General features: G+C 45.7%; 1 protein-coding gene across 5 annotated transcripts in view; it reads left to right on the top strand.

The window, feature by feature from the left end:
* Positions 1 to 1,750: 1,750 nt before the first annotated feature.
* The window catches only part of LOC138665358 (zinc finger protein 3-like), a 54,984-nt gene continuing 39,373 nt past the window's right edge, over positions 1,751 to 17,361 (top strand). Inside the window, exons 1-2 of one of the 5 annotated variants that reach the window (XM_069752764.1) lie at positions 1,751 to 2,017; positions 15,816 to 15,875. Coding sequence is in view for 1 of the 5 variants with exons in the window: in XM_069752763.1 (XP_069608864.1) it covers positions 1,820 to 1,904 (85 nt within the window). In the remaining 4 variants the exon portion in view is untranslated. Of the gene's footprint in view, positions 2,018 to 15,815; positions 15,876 to 16,051; positions 16,150 to 17,361 lie in introns of those variants that run through there. The other 4 variants (XM_069752766.1, XM_069752763.1, XM_069752767.1 and 1 more) reach the window with 4 other exon arrangements.

Here is a 17,361-nt window from a genome sequence, read left to right as displayed (position 1 = left end):
ATGGAGATGGATCTTCTAGTATCGGAAGGATTTCCTTTGTGAGAAATATGAATGAATGGATATTTATAGCTATTCCTGTCTCCGTTGTGCTATTTGATTGCCTCAGTGTCTATATGGTTTGGTGGTTTTTTTCACATGTGTAGCCGTGCAAATCTATTGGTATGATGCTTTTATGTGATGGGACGGATGGGGTTCTCCATATGTTCTGTGGTAGTGTTGTTCATATGTTACCTCTGTTTTGATCGTTATATATGAGGGGGGCTTTTTTAGTGTCCTATATGTGGGTTGTGCTTTTTGTATTTGATTTACAGATCGAGGACTCGTGTGTAGATCACCCTGATAGTGATGCGTTAGTGCATCACTACTAGTGCCTTCTATGTTCCTGCTGGCAGTCCGCACACTTGGTGGCCGTTGCGCTCTCAGGACATATGAGGGGGCGGCGTCTTCGGATCTGTGGCGGTGTCCGAACATCGGTGTGGCGCGCCTGCGCATACATGCGGCACTTGGGTTCTGGGTGCCTGTGTTGCGCACGCGCGGTATGCGTGGTGGGCGGATCGCGGTCACGGCCGTGAGCGGTGTCCTATTCATTGCCTGTGCGGCTGCGCGGATCTATGCGCTCTGTTTGGTGAGTTGATTGACCTGGATAGGATATTGCCCCAATGACTGGCGCTGGGTTGGGTGACCTCTGTGAGACTGCATAGATCGGAGGACATTATTGGTTGATCGCCCCTGGAGACATGGACACATCGACAACGGATCCTATGATTGGCTGAGTGTCCCTATGGAAACGGATATACAGGAAAGAACACCGTATGAATCCAGGATGAATATGGGAGTAACTCTGCATCTGTACGGCGTTTTGTGGTGTTTTTTATATTATAAGATGGTTCATTTGTGATACATGTAGATATTGAATATTGATGTCTGTTTTTTTCTAGATGTTATGTATTATATGTGGGGGAGGTGATCGATGGTGATTGGTGCACTGTGTGGCACCCTTGCTATTTAAGATGGCTGCCCCTGTTGTGTTTTATGCTTGACAAAGACCGTATACCGGTCGAAACGTTGCTTGATTATGGCTTTAATAAATTTGTTCTAAGAAATTCTACACCCGGATGGAGCGCTGTTCTTTCTACGTTTCTATAACGACTTGGTCCGACTGTCCTCTGGGATCTATACTGATTATAGTACCCTATCAGGTGTGCTTTCTTTCCCTCTATACTGAATCCTGACGTTATGCCAGAAATTGTCATAAAACTATGAATAGTTAGAACATTTTTTGTGCAATGCTCAGTGACGTGTGATGTTTTGAAGTAGCTCCACCAAAATAGGCTGAGCTGCACGGGTGTAACTCCACCCACTTGTCAATGTTGCCAGAACCGTTCCTCTAGTCCGTGTATGGAGTAACCTTTGTGGTGAGGCACACGCCTCTGATAATGAGTTCGGCATGTCTTATGCCTGCTCGCCCATTATTGAGGCTGGTGTATGAGTAGGGGCCTGAGTGTACGCTGTACGGTGTTATCTGCCTCCTGCCTGGACGACAGCGTCAGCTCTGCTCCCTTATGGCTGACCCTTCCTAAACATCGAAGCTTCCTGTACGTGCAGCCGTGTCCTGTGTGCGCTGGGGTCAGGCACCACCACCAGGGGGCAGAAGAACGGAGACAGCGCTACTGTGTCCCAGCTGGAGCCTGACTCCTCCCACACCTGTGACTTATCACGTAGGACAGTAACATCTTACGTGACTCCTCCCAGACACGTGACTGACCACGTGGTCAGGTCCTGCGCGACTCCGCCTATGTGTACGATTAATCACGTGATCATGACGTCACGACAGGTCCTTCATTTCACTCCAATTTTGCATCTAAGGGCTTGGAGGGTCGCGCTCTCCCTGGGACCGATTGGAGGTGAGGAGCGCACACTCTGGGGCACCGACTGCCGGGCGGCTGCAGGCTCCTCACACCGAGGACGTGTGCAGGTAGCAGTGGTGTTGTGTCACAAGGCACTCCTCCAGCCTCATGTAAGTGGTAGGAGGGGAGTCTCTACAAGATGCTTCCAATGTTCTGTTCCAATGTTTTGCAACAATGGAGAAAGTTCCCAATTCGAGGCTGTGTGGAGAGCAGCACAGGTCAGCACAGCTGGTCCCTGCCCAGATGGAGGGCGCGGAGGGCACAACATCTGGAGAGCGGAGCCACCAATAAGACGCCAGCTCTTGCATTTTGTTTACATAAGTAAATTACCGTATTGGTTGCTATGGGTAACCGCCGCCCTTGTCTATCTAATCTCCGCGTGCAGGCGAGGCGGTACTGATCAATATCTGACCTGGAATGTTTGGACCAGACAAAAATACCTCCCGTTGCCATGGCAACAAGTAATCACTGACCGGTTTCGGTAGAAAAGATTCACTGAGATTGTGAGTAAGGCCGGAGTCACAGTAGCGTATGATACGGACAAGTGTTATGCGAGAAAACATCACGTAGTGCTCAGTGGTAATCTATGGGGCTGATCACATCAGCGTATATTTTCTCAGGCGCATTCAGCGTGCGAGTGACATTGCCGAATGCTGCGATTGTACGCGTATATCGGCCGAGTCTCGCCAATGCAAGTCTATGGGTGGGAGAACAAAGTTGCACTGCAGACAGTGTGAGTGCGGTCTGATTCTTACACGCACATATCTTTTTAAAAGCCGGCAATTCATCTGCCGCGTGCATGAAATTCACACAGACAGGTTAGACTAGATGGACTACATACAGTAAATATACATGGACATTTAGAGGTCAGTGACATGCACAATAAGTACAGTGTGTGCAGCTTACTGTACATGTATTTAATTAGTAAAAGATTATTTTTCTGGAAAAAAAAATATATAGGCAGTGTTATATACTATGTGGGCTGTGTTATGTACTGCGTGGGCTATGCTATATATTACGTGGCCACTGTTATATACTGCGTGGGCTGTGTTATATACTACGTGGCCACTGTTATATACTGCGTGGGCTGTGTTATATACTACGTGGCTGCTATATACTGCGTGGGCTGTGTTATATACTACGTGGCTGCTATATACTGCGTGGGCTGTGTTAATACTACGTGGCCGCTATATACTGCGTGGGCTGTGTTATATACTACGTGGCCGTTATATACTGCGTGGGCTGTGTTATATACTACGTGGCCGCTATATACTGCGTGGGCTGTGTTATATACTACGTGGCTGTGTTATATACTGCATGGCCACTGTTATATATTGCGTGGCCTGTATTAACGCATCAAGTATTCTACAATATGTATGTATATAGCAGCCACATAGTATATAGCACAGGCCACATATTATTTGTCTGCTATATACTACATGGCCTGTGCTATATACTATGTGGCTGCTATATACATACATAAATACATATTGTAGAATACCTGACGCGCTAGAATCGGGCCACCATCTAGTGTGTGTATATATATATATATATATATATATATATATATATATATATATATATATATATTTATATATATATATATATATATATATATATATATATATATATATATATATATATATATATATTCGAGTATAAGCCGACCTCCCTAATTTTGCCACAAAAAACTGGGAAAACTTAATGACTCGAGTATAAGCCTAGGGTGGCAAATGCAGCAGCTACCGGTAAATGTCAAAAGTAAAAATAGATACCAATAAAAGTAAAATTAATTGAGACATCAGTAGGTAAAGTGTTTTTGAATATCCATATTGAATGAGGAGCCCCATATAATGCTCCATACAGTTTGATGGGCCCTATTAAATGCTCCGTATTAAAATATGCCCCATATAATCCTGCATAAACGGTAATAAGGGTCCTATAAGATGCTCCATACAGACACTTGCCCCATATAATGCTGCACAATCGTTATGGCCCCATAAGATGCTCCATACAGTCACTGCCCCTTATAGTGCTGCACAATCGTTATTGCCCCATAAGATGCTCCATACAGTCACTGCCCCTTATAGTGCTGCACCATCGTTATGGCCCCATAAGATGCTCCATACAACCACTTGCCCCTTATAGTGCTGCACAATCGGTATGGCCCCATAAGATGCTCTATACAGACACTGCCCCTTATAATGCTGCACAAGCGTTATGGCCCCATACAGACACTGCCCCTTATAGTGCTGCACAAGTGTTATGGCCCCATAAGATGCTCCATACAGTGACTTGCCCCTTGTAGTTCTGCACAAGCTTTATGGCCCCATACAGATGCTCCATACAGTCACTTGCCCCATATGCTGTGGCTGCGATAAAAAAAAAAAAATCATATACTCACCTCTCCGTCGCTCAGGACCCCGGCACTTCTACCTGCTCCTCGTTCGGGTGCGGCTCCGTCTAGCACTGACTTTCAGCAGAGGGCGCGCACTGACCAGCGTCACAGCCAGAGGACGCTGATGACGGAGCCGCACCGGAACGAGCAGAGGTAAATATCGCGCAGCGCTGCGCTCCTCCTCCCCGTATACTTACCTGCTCCTGGCGCGGTGCAGTCCCTGCTTCTTCCAGCTCTGCATATTCTTCCTGTACTGAGCGGTCACCGTTACCGCTCATTACAGTAATGAATATGCGGCTATGGGAGGTGGAGCCGCATATTCATTACTGTAATGAGCGGTACCATGTGACCGCTCAGTACAAGAAGAATGTGCAGCGCTGGAAGAAGCAGGGACCGCACCAGGAGTAGGTGAGTATAATTAGACAGCCCCCGCTCCCTGTTGTGGATTCTGTTTTTGGGCTCCCTCTGGTGGTTACAGATGGTACTGGGTGACTTGTGTTTTCTGCGGTCTCTGGTGTCCACCTGTTCTATCAGGATATGGGAGTTTCCTATTTAACCTGGCTTTCTTGTCATTTCCTCGCTGGCTATCAATGTAATCAGTGTGTCTTGTTACCTCTGCTTCCCGCTTCTGTAATCTTCAGGACAAGCTAAGTTTTTGATTTTCCTGTTCCACGTTTTGCTTAATTTTTGTCTTAGTCCAGCTTGCAGATATGTGATTCCTTTTTGCTGGTTGCTCTAGTGGGCTGATATTACTCCTCATGTTCCATGAGTTGGCACATGAGTTCAAGTAATTTCAGGATGGTTTTTTGTAGGGTTTTTCGCTGACCGCGAAGTTCACTTTTGTATCCTCTGCTATCTAGCTTTAGCGGGCCTCATTTTGCTGAATCTGTTTTCATAACTACGTATGTGCTTTCCTCTCATTTCACCGTTATTACATGTGGGGGGCTGCTATTTCTGTGGGGTGTTTCTCTGGAGGCAAGAGAGGTCTGTGTTTCTTCTAATAGGGGAAGTTAGTCCTTCGGCTGGCGCGAGACGTCTAGGAATCATCGTAGGCACGTTCCCCGGCTACAGCTAGTTGTGTGTTTAGGTTCAGGATCGCGGTCAGCTCAGTTTCCATCACCCTAGAGCTTGTTTTGTTTTTTGTGCTTGTCCTTTTGTGATCCCCTGCCATTGGGATCATGACAGTATAGCCGGCCCAAAGTGGTAATCGTATTGGCTGAAGTAGGAGGAAAAGTAGTTTGAGGAAGTTTTTTTTTTTTTCTCCCCTCAGAGTTTGCTGCCTAGCCTTAATTGCAGCCTGGCTGCGTCTTACCTCCTCTTAATCCTTGAATGGCTCTGACCTCAGCTGTTTATCATGGACATCCAGAGTTTGGCTTCCAGCCTGAATAATCTTGCTGCTAAGGTTCAAAATATACAAGATTTTGTTGTACATGCTCCTGTGTCTGAACCTAGAATTCCTATCCCAGAGTTTTTTTCTGGAGATAGATCTAGTTTTCTGAATTTTAGGAACAATTGCAAGTTGTTTCTTTCTTTGAAATCTCGCTCCTCTGGAGACCCTGCTCAGCAAGTCAAAATTGTTATAGCTTTACTGCGGGGTGACCCTCAGAATTGGGCATTTGCATTGGCACCAGGGGATCCTGCGTTGCTCAATGTGGATGCGTTTTTTCTGGCATTGGGTTTGCTCTATGAGGAACCTAACCTAGAGATTCAGGCTGAAAAAGCTTTATTGGCTCTCTCTCAGGGGCAAGATGAAGCAGAAATATATTGTCAGAAATTTCGGAAATGGTCGGTGCTTACTCAGTGGAATGAGTGCGCCCTGGCTGCAAGATTCAGAGATGGCCTTTCTGAGGCCATTAAAGATGTTATGGTGGGGTTCCCTGCGCCTACAGGTCTGAATGAGTCTATGACTATGGCTATTCAGATTGATCGGCGTTTACGGGAGCGCAAACCTGTGCACCATTTGGCGGTGTCTTCTGAACAGGCACCTGAGACAATGCAATGTGATAGAATTCAGTCCAGAAGTGAACGGCAAAACTATAGGCGGAAAAATGGTTGTGTTTTTATTGTGGTGATTCAGCTCATGTTATATCAGCATGCTCTAAACGCACAAAAAAGGTTGATAAGTCTGTTGCCATTAGTACTTTACAGTCTAAGTTCATTCTGTCTGTGACTCTGATTTGTTCATTATCAGCCATTTCCGTCGATGCCTATGTGGATTCAGGCGCTGCCCTGAGTCTTATGGATTGGTCATTTGCCAACCGCTGTGGGTTTAGTCTGGAGCCTCTGGAAGTCCCTATTCCTTTGAAAGGAATTGACTCTACACCTTTGGCTATGAATAAACCTCAGTACTGGACACAAGTGACCATGCGTATGACTCCCGTTCATCAGGAGGTGATTCGCTTCCTGGTACTGTATAATTTACATGATGTCTTAGTGCTTGGTCTGCCATGGTTACAAACTCATAACCCAGTCTTGGACTGGAAAACGATGTCTGTGTTAAGCTGGGGATGTCAGGGGGTTCATGATGATGCACCTCCGATTTCTATCGCTTCATCTACTCCTTCTGAGGTTCCTGTATTTTTGTCTGATTATCGGGATGTTTTTGAGGAGCCTAAGCTCAATTCGCTTCCTCCTCACAGGGATTGCGATTGTGCTATAGATTTGATTCCTGGCAGTAAATTTCCTAAAGGACGTTTGTTCAATCTGTCAGTGCCAGAGCATACTGCTATGCGGGATTATGTTAAGGAGTCCTTGGAAAAGGGACATATCCGTCCATCTTCGTCCCCTTTGGGAGCAGGTTTTTTTTTCGTGGCCAAAAAAGATGGTTCCTTGAGGCCTTGTATAGATTACCGTCTTTTGAATAAGATTACAGTCAAATATCAGTATCCTTTGCCATTGTTGACTGATTTGTTCGCTCGCATTAAGGGGGCTAAATGGTTCACTAAGATTGATCTTCGGGGTGCGTATAATCTTGTGCGGATAAAGCAGGGTGATGAGTGGAAAACCGCATTTAATACGCCTGAGGGCCATTTTGAGTATTTGGTGATGCCTTTTGGACTTTCTAATGCTCCTTCTGTCTTCCAGTCCTTTATGCACGATATTTTCCGTGAATATCTGGATAAATTTATGATTGTGTATTTGGATGATGTTTTGTTTTTTTCTGATGACTGGGAGTCCCATGTTCAGCAGGTCAGGAAGGTGTTTCAGGTCCTGCGGGCCAATTCTTTGTTTGTAAAAGGTTCAAAGTGTCTCTTTGGAGTCCAGAAGATTTCTTTTTTGGGGTATATTTTTTCCCCTTCTACTATTGAGATGGATCCCGTCAAGGTTCAGGCTATTTGTGACTGGACGCAGCCTACATCTCTTAAGAGTCAACAGAAGTTCTTGGGCTTTGCTAATTTGTATCGTCGTTTCATAACTAATTTTTCTAGTGTTGTTAAGCCTTTGACGGATTTGACTAAGAAGGGTGCTGATGTTGCTGATTGGTCTCCTGCGGCTGTGGAGGCCTTTCAGGAACTTAAGCGCCGGTTTTCTTCTGCTCCTGTGTTGCGTCAGCCAGATGTTTCGCTTCCTTTTCAGGTTGAGGTTGATGCTTCCGAGATTGGGGCGGTTTTGTCGCAGAGAAGCTCCGATTGCTCAGTGATGAAGCCATGTGCGTTCTTTTCTAGAAAGTTTTCGCCCACTGAGCGGAATTATGATGTTGGTAATCGGGAGCTTTTGGCCATGAAGTGGGCATTTGAGGAGTGGCGTCATTGGCTTGAGGGTGCTAGACATCGTGTGGTGGTCTTGACTGATCACAAAAATCTGATTTACCTTGAGTCTGCCAAGCGTCTGAATCCTAGACAGGCTCGTTGGTCACTGTTTTTCTCCCGTTTCGATTTTGTGGTTTCATACCTGCCAGGTTCAAAGAATGTGAAGGCGGATGCTCTTTCTAGGAGTTTTGTGCCTGACTCCACTGGAAATTCTGAGCCCACTGGTATCCTTAGGGATGGGGTGATTTTGTCGGCTGTCTCCCCAGACTTGCGACGTGCTTTGCAGGAGTTTCAGGCGGATAAACCTGATCGTTGTCCGCCTGAAAGACTGTTTGTTCCGGATAATTGGACCAGTAGAGTCATCTCCGAGGTCCATTCTTCTGCGTTGGCAGGTCATCCTGGAATATTTGGTACTAGAGACTTGGTGGCCAGGTCTTTTTGGTGGCCTTCCTTGTCGAGGGATGTGCGTTCTTTTGTGCAGTCTTGTGAAGTTTGCGCTCGGGCTAAGCCTTGCTGTTCTCGCGCCAGTGGATTGTTGTCACCTTTGCCTATCCCGAAGAGGCCTTGGACGCACATTTCCATGGACTTTATTTCGGATCTCCCTGTCTCTCAAAAAATGTCCGTCATCTGGGTTGTGTGTGACCGCTTTTCTAAGATGGTTCATCTGGTACCCTTGCCTAAGTTACCTTCCTCCTCTGAGTTGGTCCCTCTGTTTTTTCAGAACGTGGTTCGTTTGCATGGGATTCCGGAGAACATCGTTTCTGACAGGGGATCCCAGTTTGTGTCTAGATTTTGGCGGACGTTCTGTGCTAAGATGGGCATTGATTTGTCCTTTTCGTCTGCATTCCATCCTCAGACGAATGGCCAGACGGAACGAATTAATCAGACCTTGGAAACTTATTTAAGGTGTTTTGTTTCTGCTGATCAAGATGACTGGGTTACCTTTTTGCCGCTTGCCGAATTTGCCCTTAATAATCGGGCTAGTTCTGCTACCTTGGTTTCTCCTTTCTTTTGTAATTCGGGGTTTCATCCTCGTTTTTCCTCTGGTCAGGTGGAGCCTTCTGATTGTCCTGGAGTGGACATGGTGGTGGATGGGTTGCATCAGATTTGGAGTCATGTGGTGGACAATTTGAAGTTGTCCCAGGAGAGGGCTCAGCAGTTTGCTAATCGCCGTCGCCGCGTGGGTCCTCGACTTCGTGTTGGGGACTTGGTGTGGTTGTCTTCTCGTTTTGTTCCTATGAAGGTCTCTTCTCCTAAGTTCAAGCCTCGGTTCATCGGTCCCTATAGGATCTTGGAAATTCTTAACCCTGTGTCGTTTCGTTTGGATCTCCCGGCATCGTTTGCTATTCATAATGTGTTCCATCGGTCTTTGTTGCGGAAGTATGAGGTACCTGTTGTTCCTTCGCTTGAACCGCCTGCTCCGGTGCTGGTGGAGGGAGAATTGGAGTATGTTGTGGAGAAGATCTTGGATTCTCGTGTTTCCAGACGGAAACTCCAATATTTGGTCAAGTGGAAGGGTTATGGTCAGGAGGATAATTCTTGGGTGGTTGCCTCTGATGTTCATGCTGCTGATTTGGTCCGTGCATTTCATAGGGCTCATCCTGGTCGCCCTGGTGGTTCTCGTGAGGGTTCGGTGACCCCTCCTCAAGGGGGGGGGTACTGTTGTGGATTCTGTTTTTGGGCTCCCTCTGGTGGTTACAGATGGTACTGGGTGACTTGTGTTTTCTGCGGTCTCTGGTGTCCACCTGTTCTATCAGGATATGGGAGTTTCCTATTTAACCTGGCTTTCTTGTCATTTCCTCGCTGGCTATCAATGTAATCAGTGTGTCTTGTTACCTCTGCTTCCCGCTTCTGTAATCTTCAGGACAAGCTAAGTTTTTGATTTTCCTGTTCCACGTTTTGCTTAATTTTTGTCTTAGTCCAGCTTGCAGATATGTGATTCCTTTTTGCTGGTTGCTCTAGTGGGCTGATATTACTCCTCATGTTCCATGAGTTGGCACATGAGTTCAAGTAATTTCAGGATGGTTTTTTGTAGGGTTTTTCGCTGACCGCGCAGTTCACTTTTGTATCCTCTGCTATCTAGCTTTAGCGGGCCTCATTTTGCTGAATCTGTTTTCATAACTACGTATGTGCTTTCCTCTCATTTCACCGTCATTACATGTGGGGGGCTGCTATTTCTGTGGGGTGTTTCTCTGGAGGCAAGAGAGGTCTGTGTTTCTTCTAATAGGGGAAGTTAGTCCTTCGGCTGGTGCGAGACGTCTAGGAATCATCGTAGGCACGTTCCCCGGCTACAGCTAGTTGTGTGTTTAGGTTCAGGATCGCGGTCAGCTCAGTTTCCATCACCCTAGAGCTTGTTTTGTTTTTTGTGCTTGTCCTTTTGTGATCCCCTGCCATTGGGATCATGACAGCTCCCCCTCCCCTGCCGACCCCTGCGTATGACTCGAGTATAAGCCGAGAGGGGGACTTTCAGCAAAAAAAAATGGGCTGAAAATCTCGGCTTGTACTCGAGTATTTATTAGTACAGACCAAAAGATTGGACACACCTTCTCATTTAAAGATTTTTCTGTACATTGAAGGCATCAAAATTATGAACTAACACATGTGGAATTGTATACTTAACAAAAAAGTGTGAAACAACTGAAAATATGTCTTATATTCAAGGTTCTTCAAAGTAGCCACCTTTTGCTTTGATGACTGCTTTGCACACTCTTGGCATTCTCTTGATGAGCTTCAAGAGGTAGTCACCGGAAATGGTCTTCCAACAATCTTGAAGGAGTTCCCAGAGATGCTTAGCACTTGTTGGCCCTTTTGCCTTCACTCTGCGGTCCAGCTCACCCCAAAACATCTCGATAGGGTTCAGGTCTGGTGATTGTGGAGATCAGGTCATCTGGCGCAGAATCCCATCACTCTCCTTCTTGGTCAAATAGCCCTTACACAGCCTGGAGGTGTGTTTGGGGTCATGGTCCTGTTGATAAATAAATGATGGTCCAACTAAGCGCAAACCGAATGGAATAGCATGCTGCTGCAAGATGCTGTGGTAGCCATGCTGGTTCAGTATGCCTTCAATTTTGAATAAATCCCCAACAGTGTCACCAGCAAAGCACCCCCACACCATCACACCTCCTCCTCCATGCTTCACGGTGGGAACCAGGCATGTAGAGTCCATCCATTCACCTTTTCTGCGTCGCACAAAGACACGGTGGTTGGAACCAAAAATCTCAAATTTGGACACATCAGACCAAAGCACAGATTTCCACTGGTCTAATGTCCATTCCTTGTGTTCTTTAGCCCAAACAAGTCTCTTCTGCTTGTTGCCTGTCCTTAGGAGAGGTTTCCTAGCAGCTATTTTACCGTGAAGGCCTGCTGCACAAAGCCTTCTCTTAACAGTTGTTGTAGAGATGTGTCTACTGCTAGAACTCTGTGTGGCATTGACCTAGTCTATAATCTGAGCTGCTGTTAACCTGCGATTTCTGAGGCTGGTGACTCGGATAAACTTCTCCTCAGAAGCAGAGGTGACTCTTGGTCTTCCTTTCCTGGGGCGGTCCTCATGTGAGCCAGTTTCTTTGTAGCGCCTGATGATTTTTGTAACTGCACTTGGGGACACTTTCAGTTTTCCCAATTTTTCGGACTGACTGACCTTCATTTCTTAAAGTAATGATGGCCACTCGTTTTTCTTTACTTAGCTGCTTTTTTCTTGCCATAATACAAATTCTAACAGTCTATTCAGTAGGACTATAAGCTGTGTATCCACCAGACTTCTGCACAATACAACTGATGGTCCCAACCCCATTAATAAGGCAAGAAATCCCACTTATTAACCCTGACAGGGCATACATGTGAAGTGAAAACCATTCCTGGGGACTACCTCTTGAAGCTCATCAAGAGAATGCCAAGAGTGTGCAAAGCAGTCATCAAAGCAAAAGGTGGCTATTTTGAAGAACCTAGACTATAAGACATAAGTTGTTTCACACTTTTTTGTTAAGTATATAATTCCCCATAAACGAGGTGTGTCCAAACTTCTGGTCTGTACTCTATCTATCTATCTATCTATCTATCTATCTATCTATCTATCTATCTATCTATCTATATCTCAAGATAATATAGGGGGTACTAAAATACCACATCCTAAATATCAGTGCATGACGTATTCCACTTGCAAGTCTTTATTCATTGAGGACAATGTGTTGAGAACAATAAAACCTAAAAATGCAGTTATACCGGGATGAGATCCTCAGACCCATTGTGAGACCATATGCAGGTGCACTGGGCCCTGGGTTCCTTCTGATGCATGACAATGCTAGGCTTCATGTGTGTGAAAAGTTCCTGCATGATGAAGGCTTTGATGCTACGGACGGGTCTGTCCGTTCCCCAGACATGAGTCTATTGTATAGCCATGGACCTTCCCAGCCTAGTATCAGCTCTCAGCTGTCTGCCTTACCTTTGCTGGTTTCATAAAATAGAGGAGAGCCCACGTGTTTTTCATTTATTAGGTTAATATATGTACAGTTAGCTCCACACACAAGCACTAATGAGTTGTGGGGTTGTGAAATATATATCTGCCGGATATCTATCTATTATATATATCTTTATAGAAACTTTTTTTTCAACTACCTTTATAAGCTACAAATAACCATGATTGCAGAAAAAAAAAAGCAGATAATAAACGCATAAAAAAAAAAACACGCATATTGTCCGCCTCGTTTTCCAGGCAAGAAATGTAAAAATGGTTAAAAAAAAATTCTGCTTTCAAATACTCAACATGTGTATAGACCCTATAGGGGTTCTCGATGAATAATGAAATGACCTTGTGTGGATACACAGCATGCAGTAGCAATAGGAATGGTCAAGTTAGGTGTCAACCAAATATCTAATAGAAGGAAAACTTTGGACACAAATATAGCTTCAGCTTGTTTTCTTATCTCTGAAAGGCCTTTTTATTAGACTGAAACGTTTCACATTAATTTCTTTAGATTTCTGAAAATAAAAACCCTTCTTTACAATTTTGAATGTCCGTTTGTCATTATAAGTAAATTCCTAAACACATTTAGCATATCACAATCGTCTTATCTAGGAAGGTAATCACAATAGAATTAAAATAGCTGTCTCCTTGTTACATTGACAGAAATGTCATAGAATGTTAGGATATGTACTTGTGAGCATGTGCAATAGGAAGATTATCCCTTCCTTCATGTGTAGAAAAATGGCCTTCCAATGGATATTTTAATGTAATATTGAAGATGCCAAGGTTCTTGAGGTAAGAAGAGGCAGTTAAGGCTGGGTTCACATTGCGTTAATAGCAGCCCGTTAACGTATGTGTTTAACGGGCTGCTGTTAACGCAAGTGACGTTATGGCAGCACGCTAGCGCAGATAGAGCATCTGCTAGCTCTATATGCGCTAGCAGTGACGGACCCGGAAACGCTGCAGCCCGCGTCTCAGGGCTCAGGGTCCGTCACTCAATGACGGCACATGGCTAGCGCACGCCCATTGTGGCCGTGCGATAGCGATGCTTCCGACATTGCATTCAATGTCGGCGTTACCGGACTACGTTACACCGCGTTATGCCACAGTGTAACGTAGTCCGTCTAACGGACACCATGAACGCAATGTGAACCCAGCCTAACACTGCTGTCCACCCTGTCCATCTGATTTTAATACTGGCGATACCAGTGGGGATGAGGTGAGAAGAGGCTGCTCACCCTGCTGTCCACCCCATCTGTCTGATCTAATACTGGTGATACCAGAGGTTCTGAGGTGAGAAGAGGCTGCTCACATTGCTGTACACCCTGAGTTGCTAATCTAATACTGCAAATTTAAGGGATGCTGAGGTAAGACGAGGCACCTCACACTATCTACCCCATCTGTCGGATTTAATCCTGGAGATAATAGAGATGCTGAGGTAAGAAGAGGCTGCTTACTCTGCTATCCACCCCATCTGTCTGATCTAATACTGTAGATAATAGAGATGCTGGGGTAAGAAGAGGCTGCTCACACTACTATCTACCCCATCTGTCTGATCTAATACTGTAGATAATAGAGATGCTGGGGTAAGAAGAGGCTGCTCGCACTACTATCTATTATCTACAGTATTAGATCAGACAGATGGGGTGGATAGCAGAGTAAGCAGCCTCTTCTTACCCCAGCATCTCTATTATCTACAGTATTAGATCAGACAGATGGGGTAGAGATGCTGGGGTAAGAAGAGGCTGCTTACTCTGCTATCTACCCCATCTGTCTGATCTAATACTGTAGATAATAGAGATGCTGGGGTAAGAAGAGGCTGCTCACACTGCTGTGCACCCTGACTTTCTGATCTAATACTCGAGATATATGTGTGTGTGTATGTATGTGTATATATATATATATATATATATATATATATATATATATATATATATATATATATATATATATATATATATATATATATATATATATATAATAATATATATATATATATATATTATATTATATGCACTAGCTATTGAACCCGTTCTATGCCCGGGTGGCGAGCATTTATATTGGTATATGGTCTCCATCCTGTCATGTGCTGCTCCATCCTGCGCCCCCATCCTGTCATGTACTGCTCCCATCCTGCGCCCCCATCCTGTCATGTGCTGCTCCCATCCTGCGTCCCCATCCTGTCATGTACTGCTCCCATCCTGCGCCCCCATCCTGTCATGGGCTGCTCCCATTCTGCACCCCCATCCTGTCATGTGCTGCTCCATCCTGCGTCCCCATCCTGTCATGCGCTCCCATCCTGCACCCCCATCCTTTCATGTGTGCGCCTCCATTCTGTCATGTGCTGCTCCCATCCTGCACCCCCATTGTCATGTGCTGCTCCCATCCTGCACCCCCATTGTCATGTGCTGCTCCCATCCTGTGCCCCCATTCTGTTGTAATGTGCTGCACCCATTCTGCCTGTTCCTGTTTCCACTCTGCCATATGTTGCTCCCATCTTTCTCTCTCCGGCTCTACTGCCTGAGTGCGGGCGGGCGGCTGTGCCCTGAGTGCGGGCGGGCGGCTGTGCCCTGAGTGCGGGCGGGCGGCTGTGCCCTGAGTGCGGGCGGGCGGCTGTGCCCTGAGTGCGGGCGGGCGGCTGTGCCCTGAGTGCGGGCGGGCGGCTGTGCCCTGAGTGCGGGCGGGCGGCGCTGTGCCGTGAGTGCCTGTGCGGCGCTGGCAATAATAGATACACCCCTGCAGCCAGCAGCACAGCAAGGGCTGACTCCGCCCACTCGCGTCACTGGTCACATGCCTGTGGTGACATCATCGAAGGTCCTGGAGCTCCGCTGGACCCTACAGGTACCCTGACTGGAGCTGCAGAACATGGAACCTCCATGGCCGGTATATTAGGAGGGACACGCGGGTGTGTGGAGCCCCCATGGCCGGTATATTGGGGGGGGAATAAGTAAGTTAGGCAGCGTCACTCTGTTCCAGACTGCGCAGGCGCGTTGCGTCGCGCTTGCGCAGTCTATAAAGGCTTCGGACAGAGTGACGCTCCCACCGTTATATTATAGATATATATGTTATCTCCAGGTCAGTTCATTAGAGATTTCTATTTCACATGCTCACAGGCTAACGTTCTAGGACAGATTTCTATTAGTGTAACCAGGCGGCGTGCATTTTAATTATCTATCGTGATGATGCCCCTAGACAAAACTATGGGGATTCGCTAATTATAAATAAATTCCTAAATACGGTAATTTTAAAGACATCTCCTTGAGGTTTTTTTTTTTTTTTTTTTTTTTTTTTAATTCCTGCAGAAACCCTGTAACCAGTTCAAGACCAGGCCATGATCCCCCTCCCCCCTCATTCCTGATCAGGTACAATTTCCAGTTGATTTTGTATATATGATTTTAAGAGCTCTAATTTTTTTTTTTTGACTCATTTGAAGATTTGCCTTTGTCTGTTTTTCACTTGTTTATATATTTCTGACCACTAAAATGCATTTGTAGCCCTAGGGAATTCTCCAAGAATGTAATAAAATGAACTCTTTTTATGTAATTCAAACCGCAGCCTTTCCTAAACATGTCAGGACAGGCTGCAGTCTGAAGAAATACCCGAGACCTGTGTCTTCACTGGAAGAAATCCAATAGCGTAAGTGCACATACTAGAGCTACTGAAGTACGTGATAAGAGAAAAAATAAATCTCTTCGATTGAGCACAGATGGCTGAGACCGAAAATAAAGAATCTTTTGCGCTTAGTCAGTCGAGGTGGTGATTTTTTTTTTTTTTTCGGTATCCCTTTTTTTTCTGCGATCGGTACCACAGTTTTGTTCATTTTCTGTAACCATTATTTTAATATATTGGACACTTTTGTACCTAGAATGTGGGTGGTGCTAGTGAATAGCAATTTGGATTAGGTGCAGCAAATTTTTTTTTTTTTTCTTCTTCCTTTGATTTTATTTACTTCACACATTGTGGCCCAGATAAGTTCATTGAAAACCTTCAACAACGTGTACCAAACAGGAAAGAAAAAAAGAGGAATCCGCACCACTGGAGCCGAGCGACAATGAACGGTCCAAATCCTGGACCTCCGCTGGTCTGCTGTTGATGTCGGGTGCTATGGCCGCAAGAGCATTAGGATGTGCATATGAAATATGAAGAAAATACGGCAGCACTCACCAATCTTCAGTGCAGGTAACTTTTATTAGTGCAGCAACTTCACGGCACGGGGGTGTATTCCAAAGGAATGTGAGGGCTGAACGACGGCCGTTTCGCACCTGACCGGTGCTTCCACGGGTTCAACCCGTGGAAGCACCGGTCAGGTGCGAAACGGCCGTCGTTCAGCCCTCACATTCCTTTGGAATACACCCCCGTGCCGTGAAGTTGTTGCACTAATAAAAGTTACCTGCACTGAAGATTGGTGAGTGCTGCCGTATTTTCTTCATATTCCTTCAACAACGTGTGTGTGTCAATATATTTCTCTCCTGTGGCTGAGATATTACCCGCAAAATCAGCATTTTGGTGGCAGAGCAGAGCTAATCTGGTTCTTTTAGGACCCAGCAGCTTCTGCTCCCTCCCACATTACTGTTGGGTCCAGGAGAGGAAGCAATGTTTGCACTAACTAACCTATAATCCCTGTGAGGCCGGTTTCACACGTCAGTGGCTACGGTACGTGAGGTGACAGTTTCCTCACGTACCGGAGACACTGACTCACGTAGACACATTGAAATCAATGTGTCTCTGCACATGTCAGCGTGTTTTCACGGACCGTGTGTCCGTTTGAAAAACACGGAGACATGTCAGTGTTCGTGGGAGCGCACGGATTACACGGACCCATTAAAGTCAATGGGTCCGTGTAAAACA

The sequence above is a fragment of the Ranitomeya imitator genome, chromosome 2 (genome assembly GCF_032444005.1).
Source record: "Ranitomeya imitator isolate aRanImi1 chromosome 2, aRanImi1.pri, whole genome shotgun sequence".
NCBI classification, from domain to species: Eukaryota; Metazoa; Chordata; class Amphibia; order Anura; family Dendrobatidae; genus Ranitomeya; species Ranitomeya imitator.
This window is presented reverse-complemented; position numbering and strand designations above follow the sequence as displayed.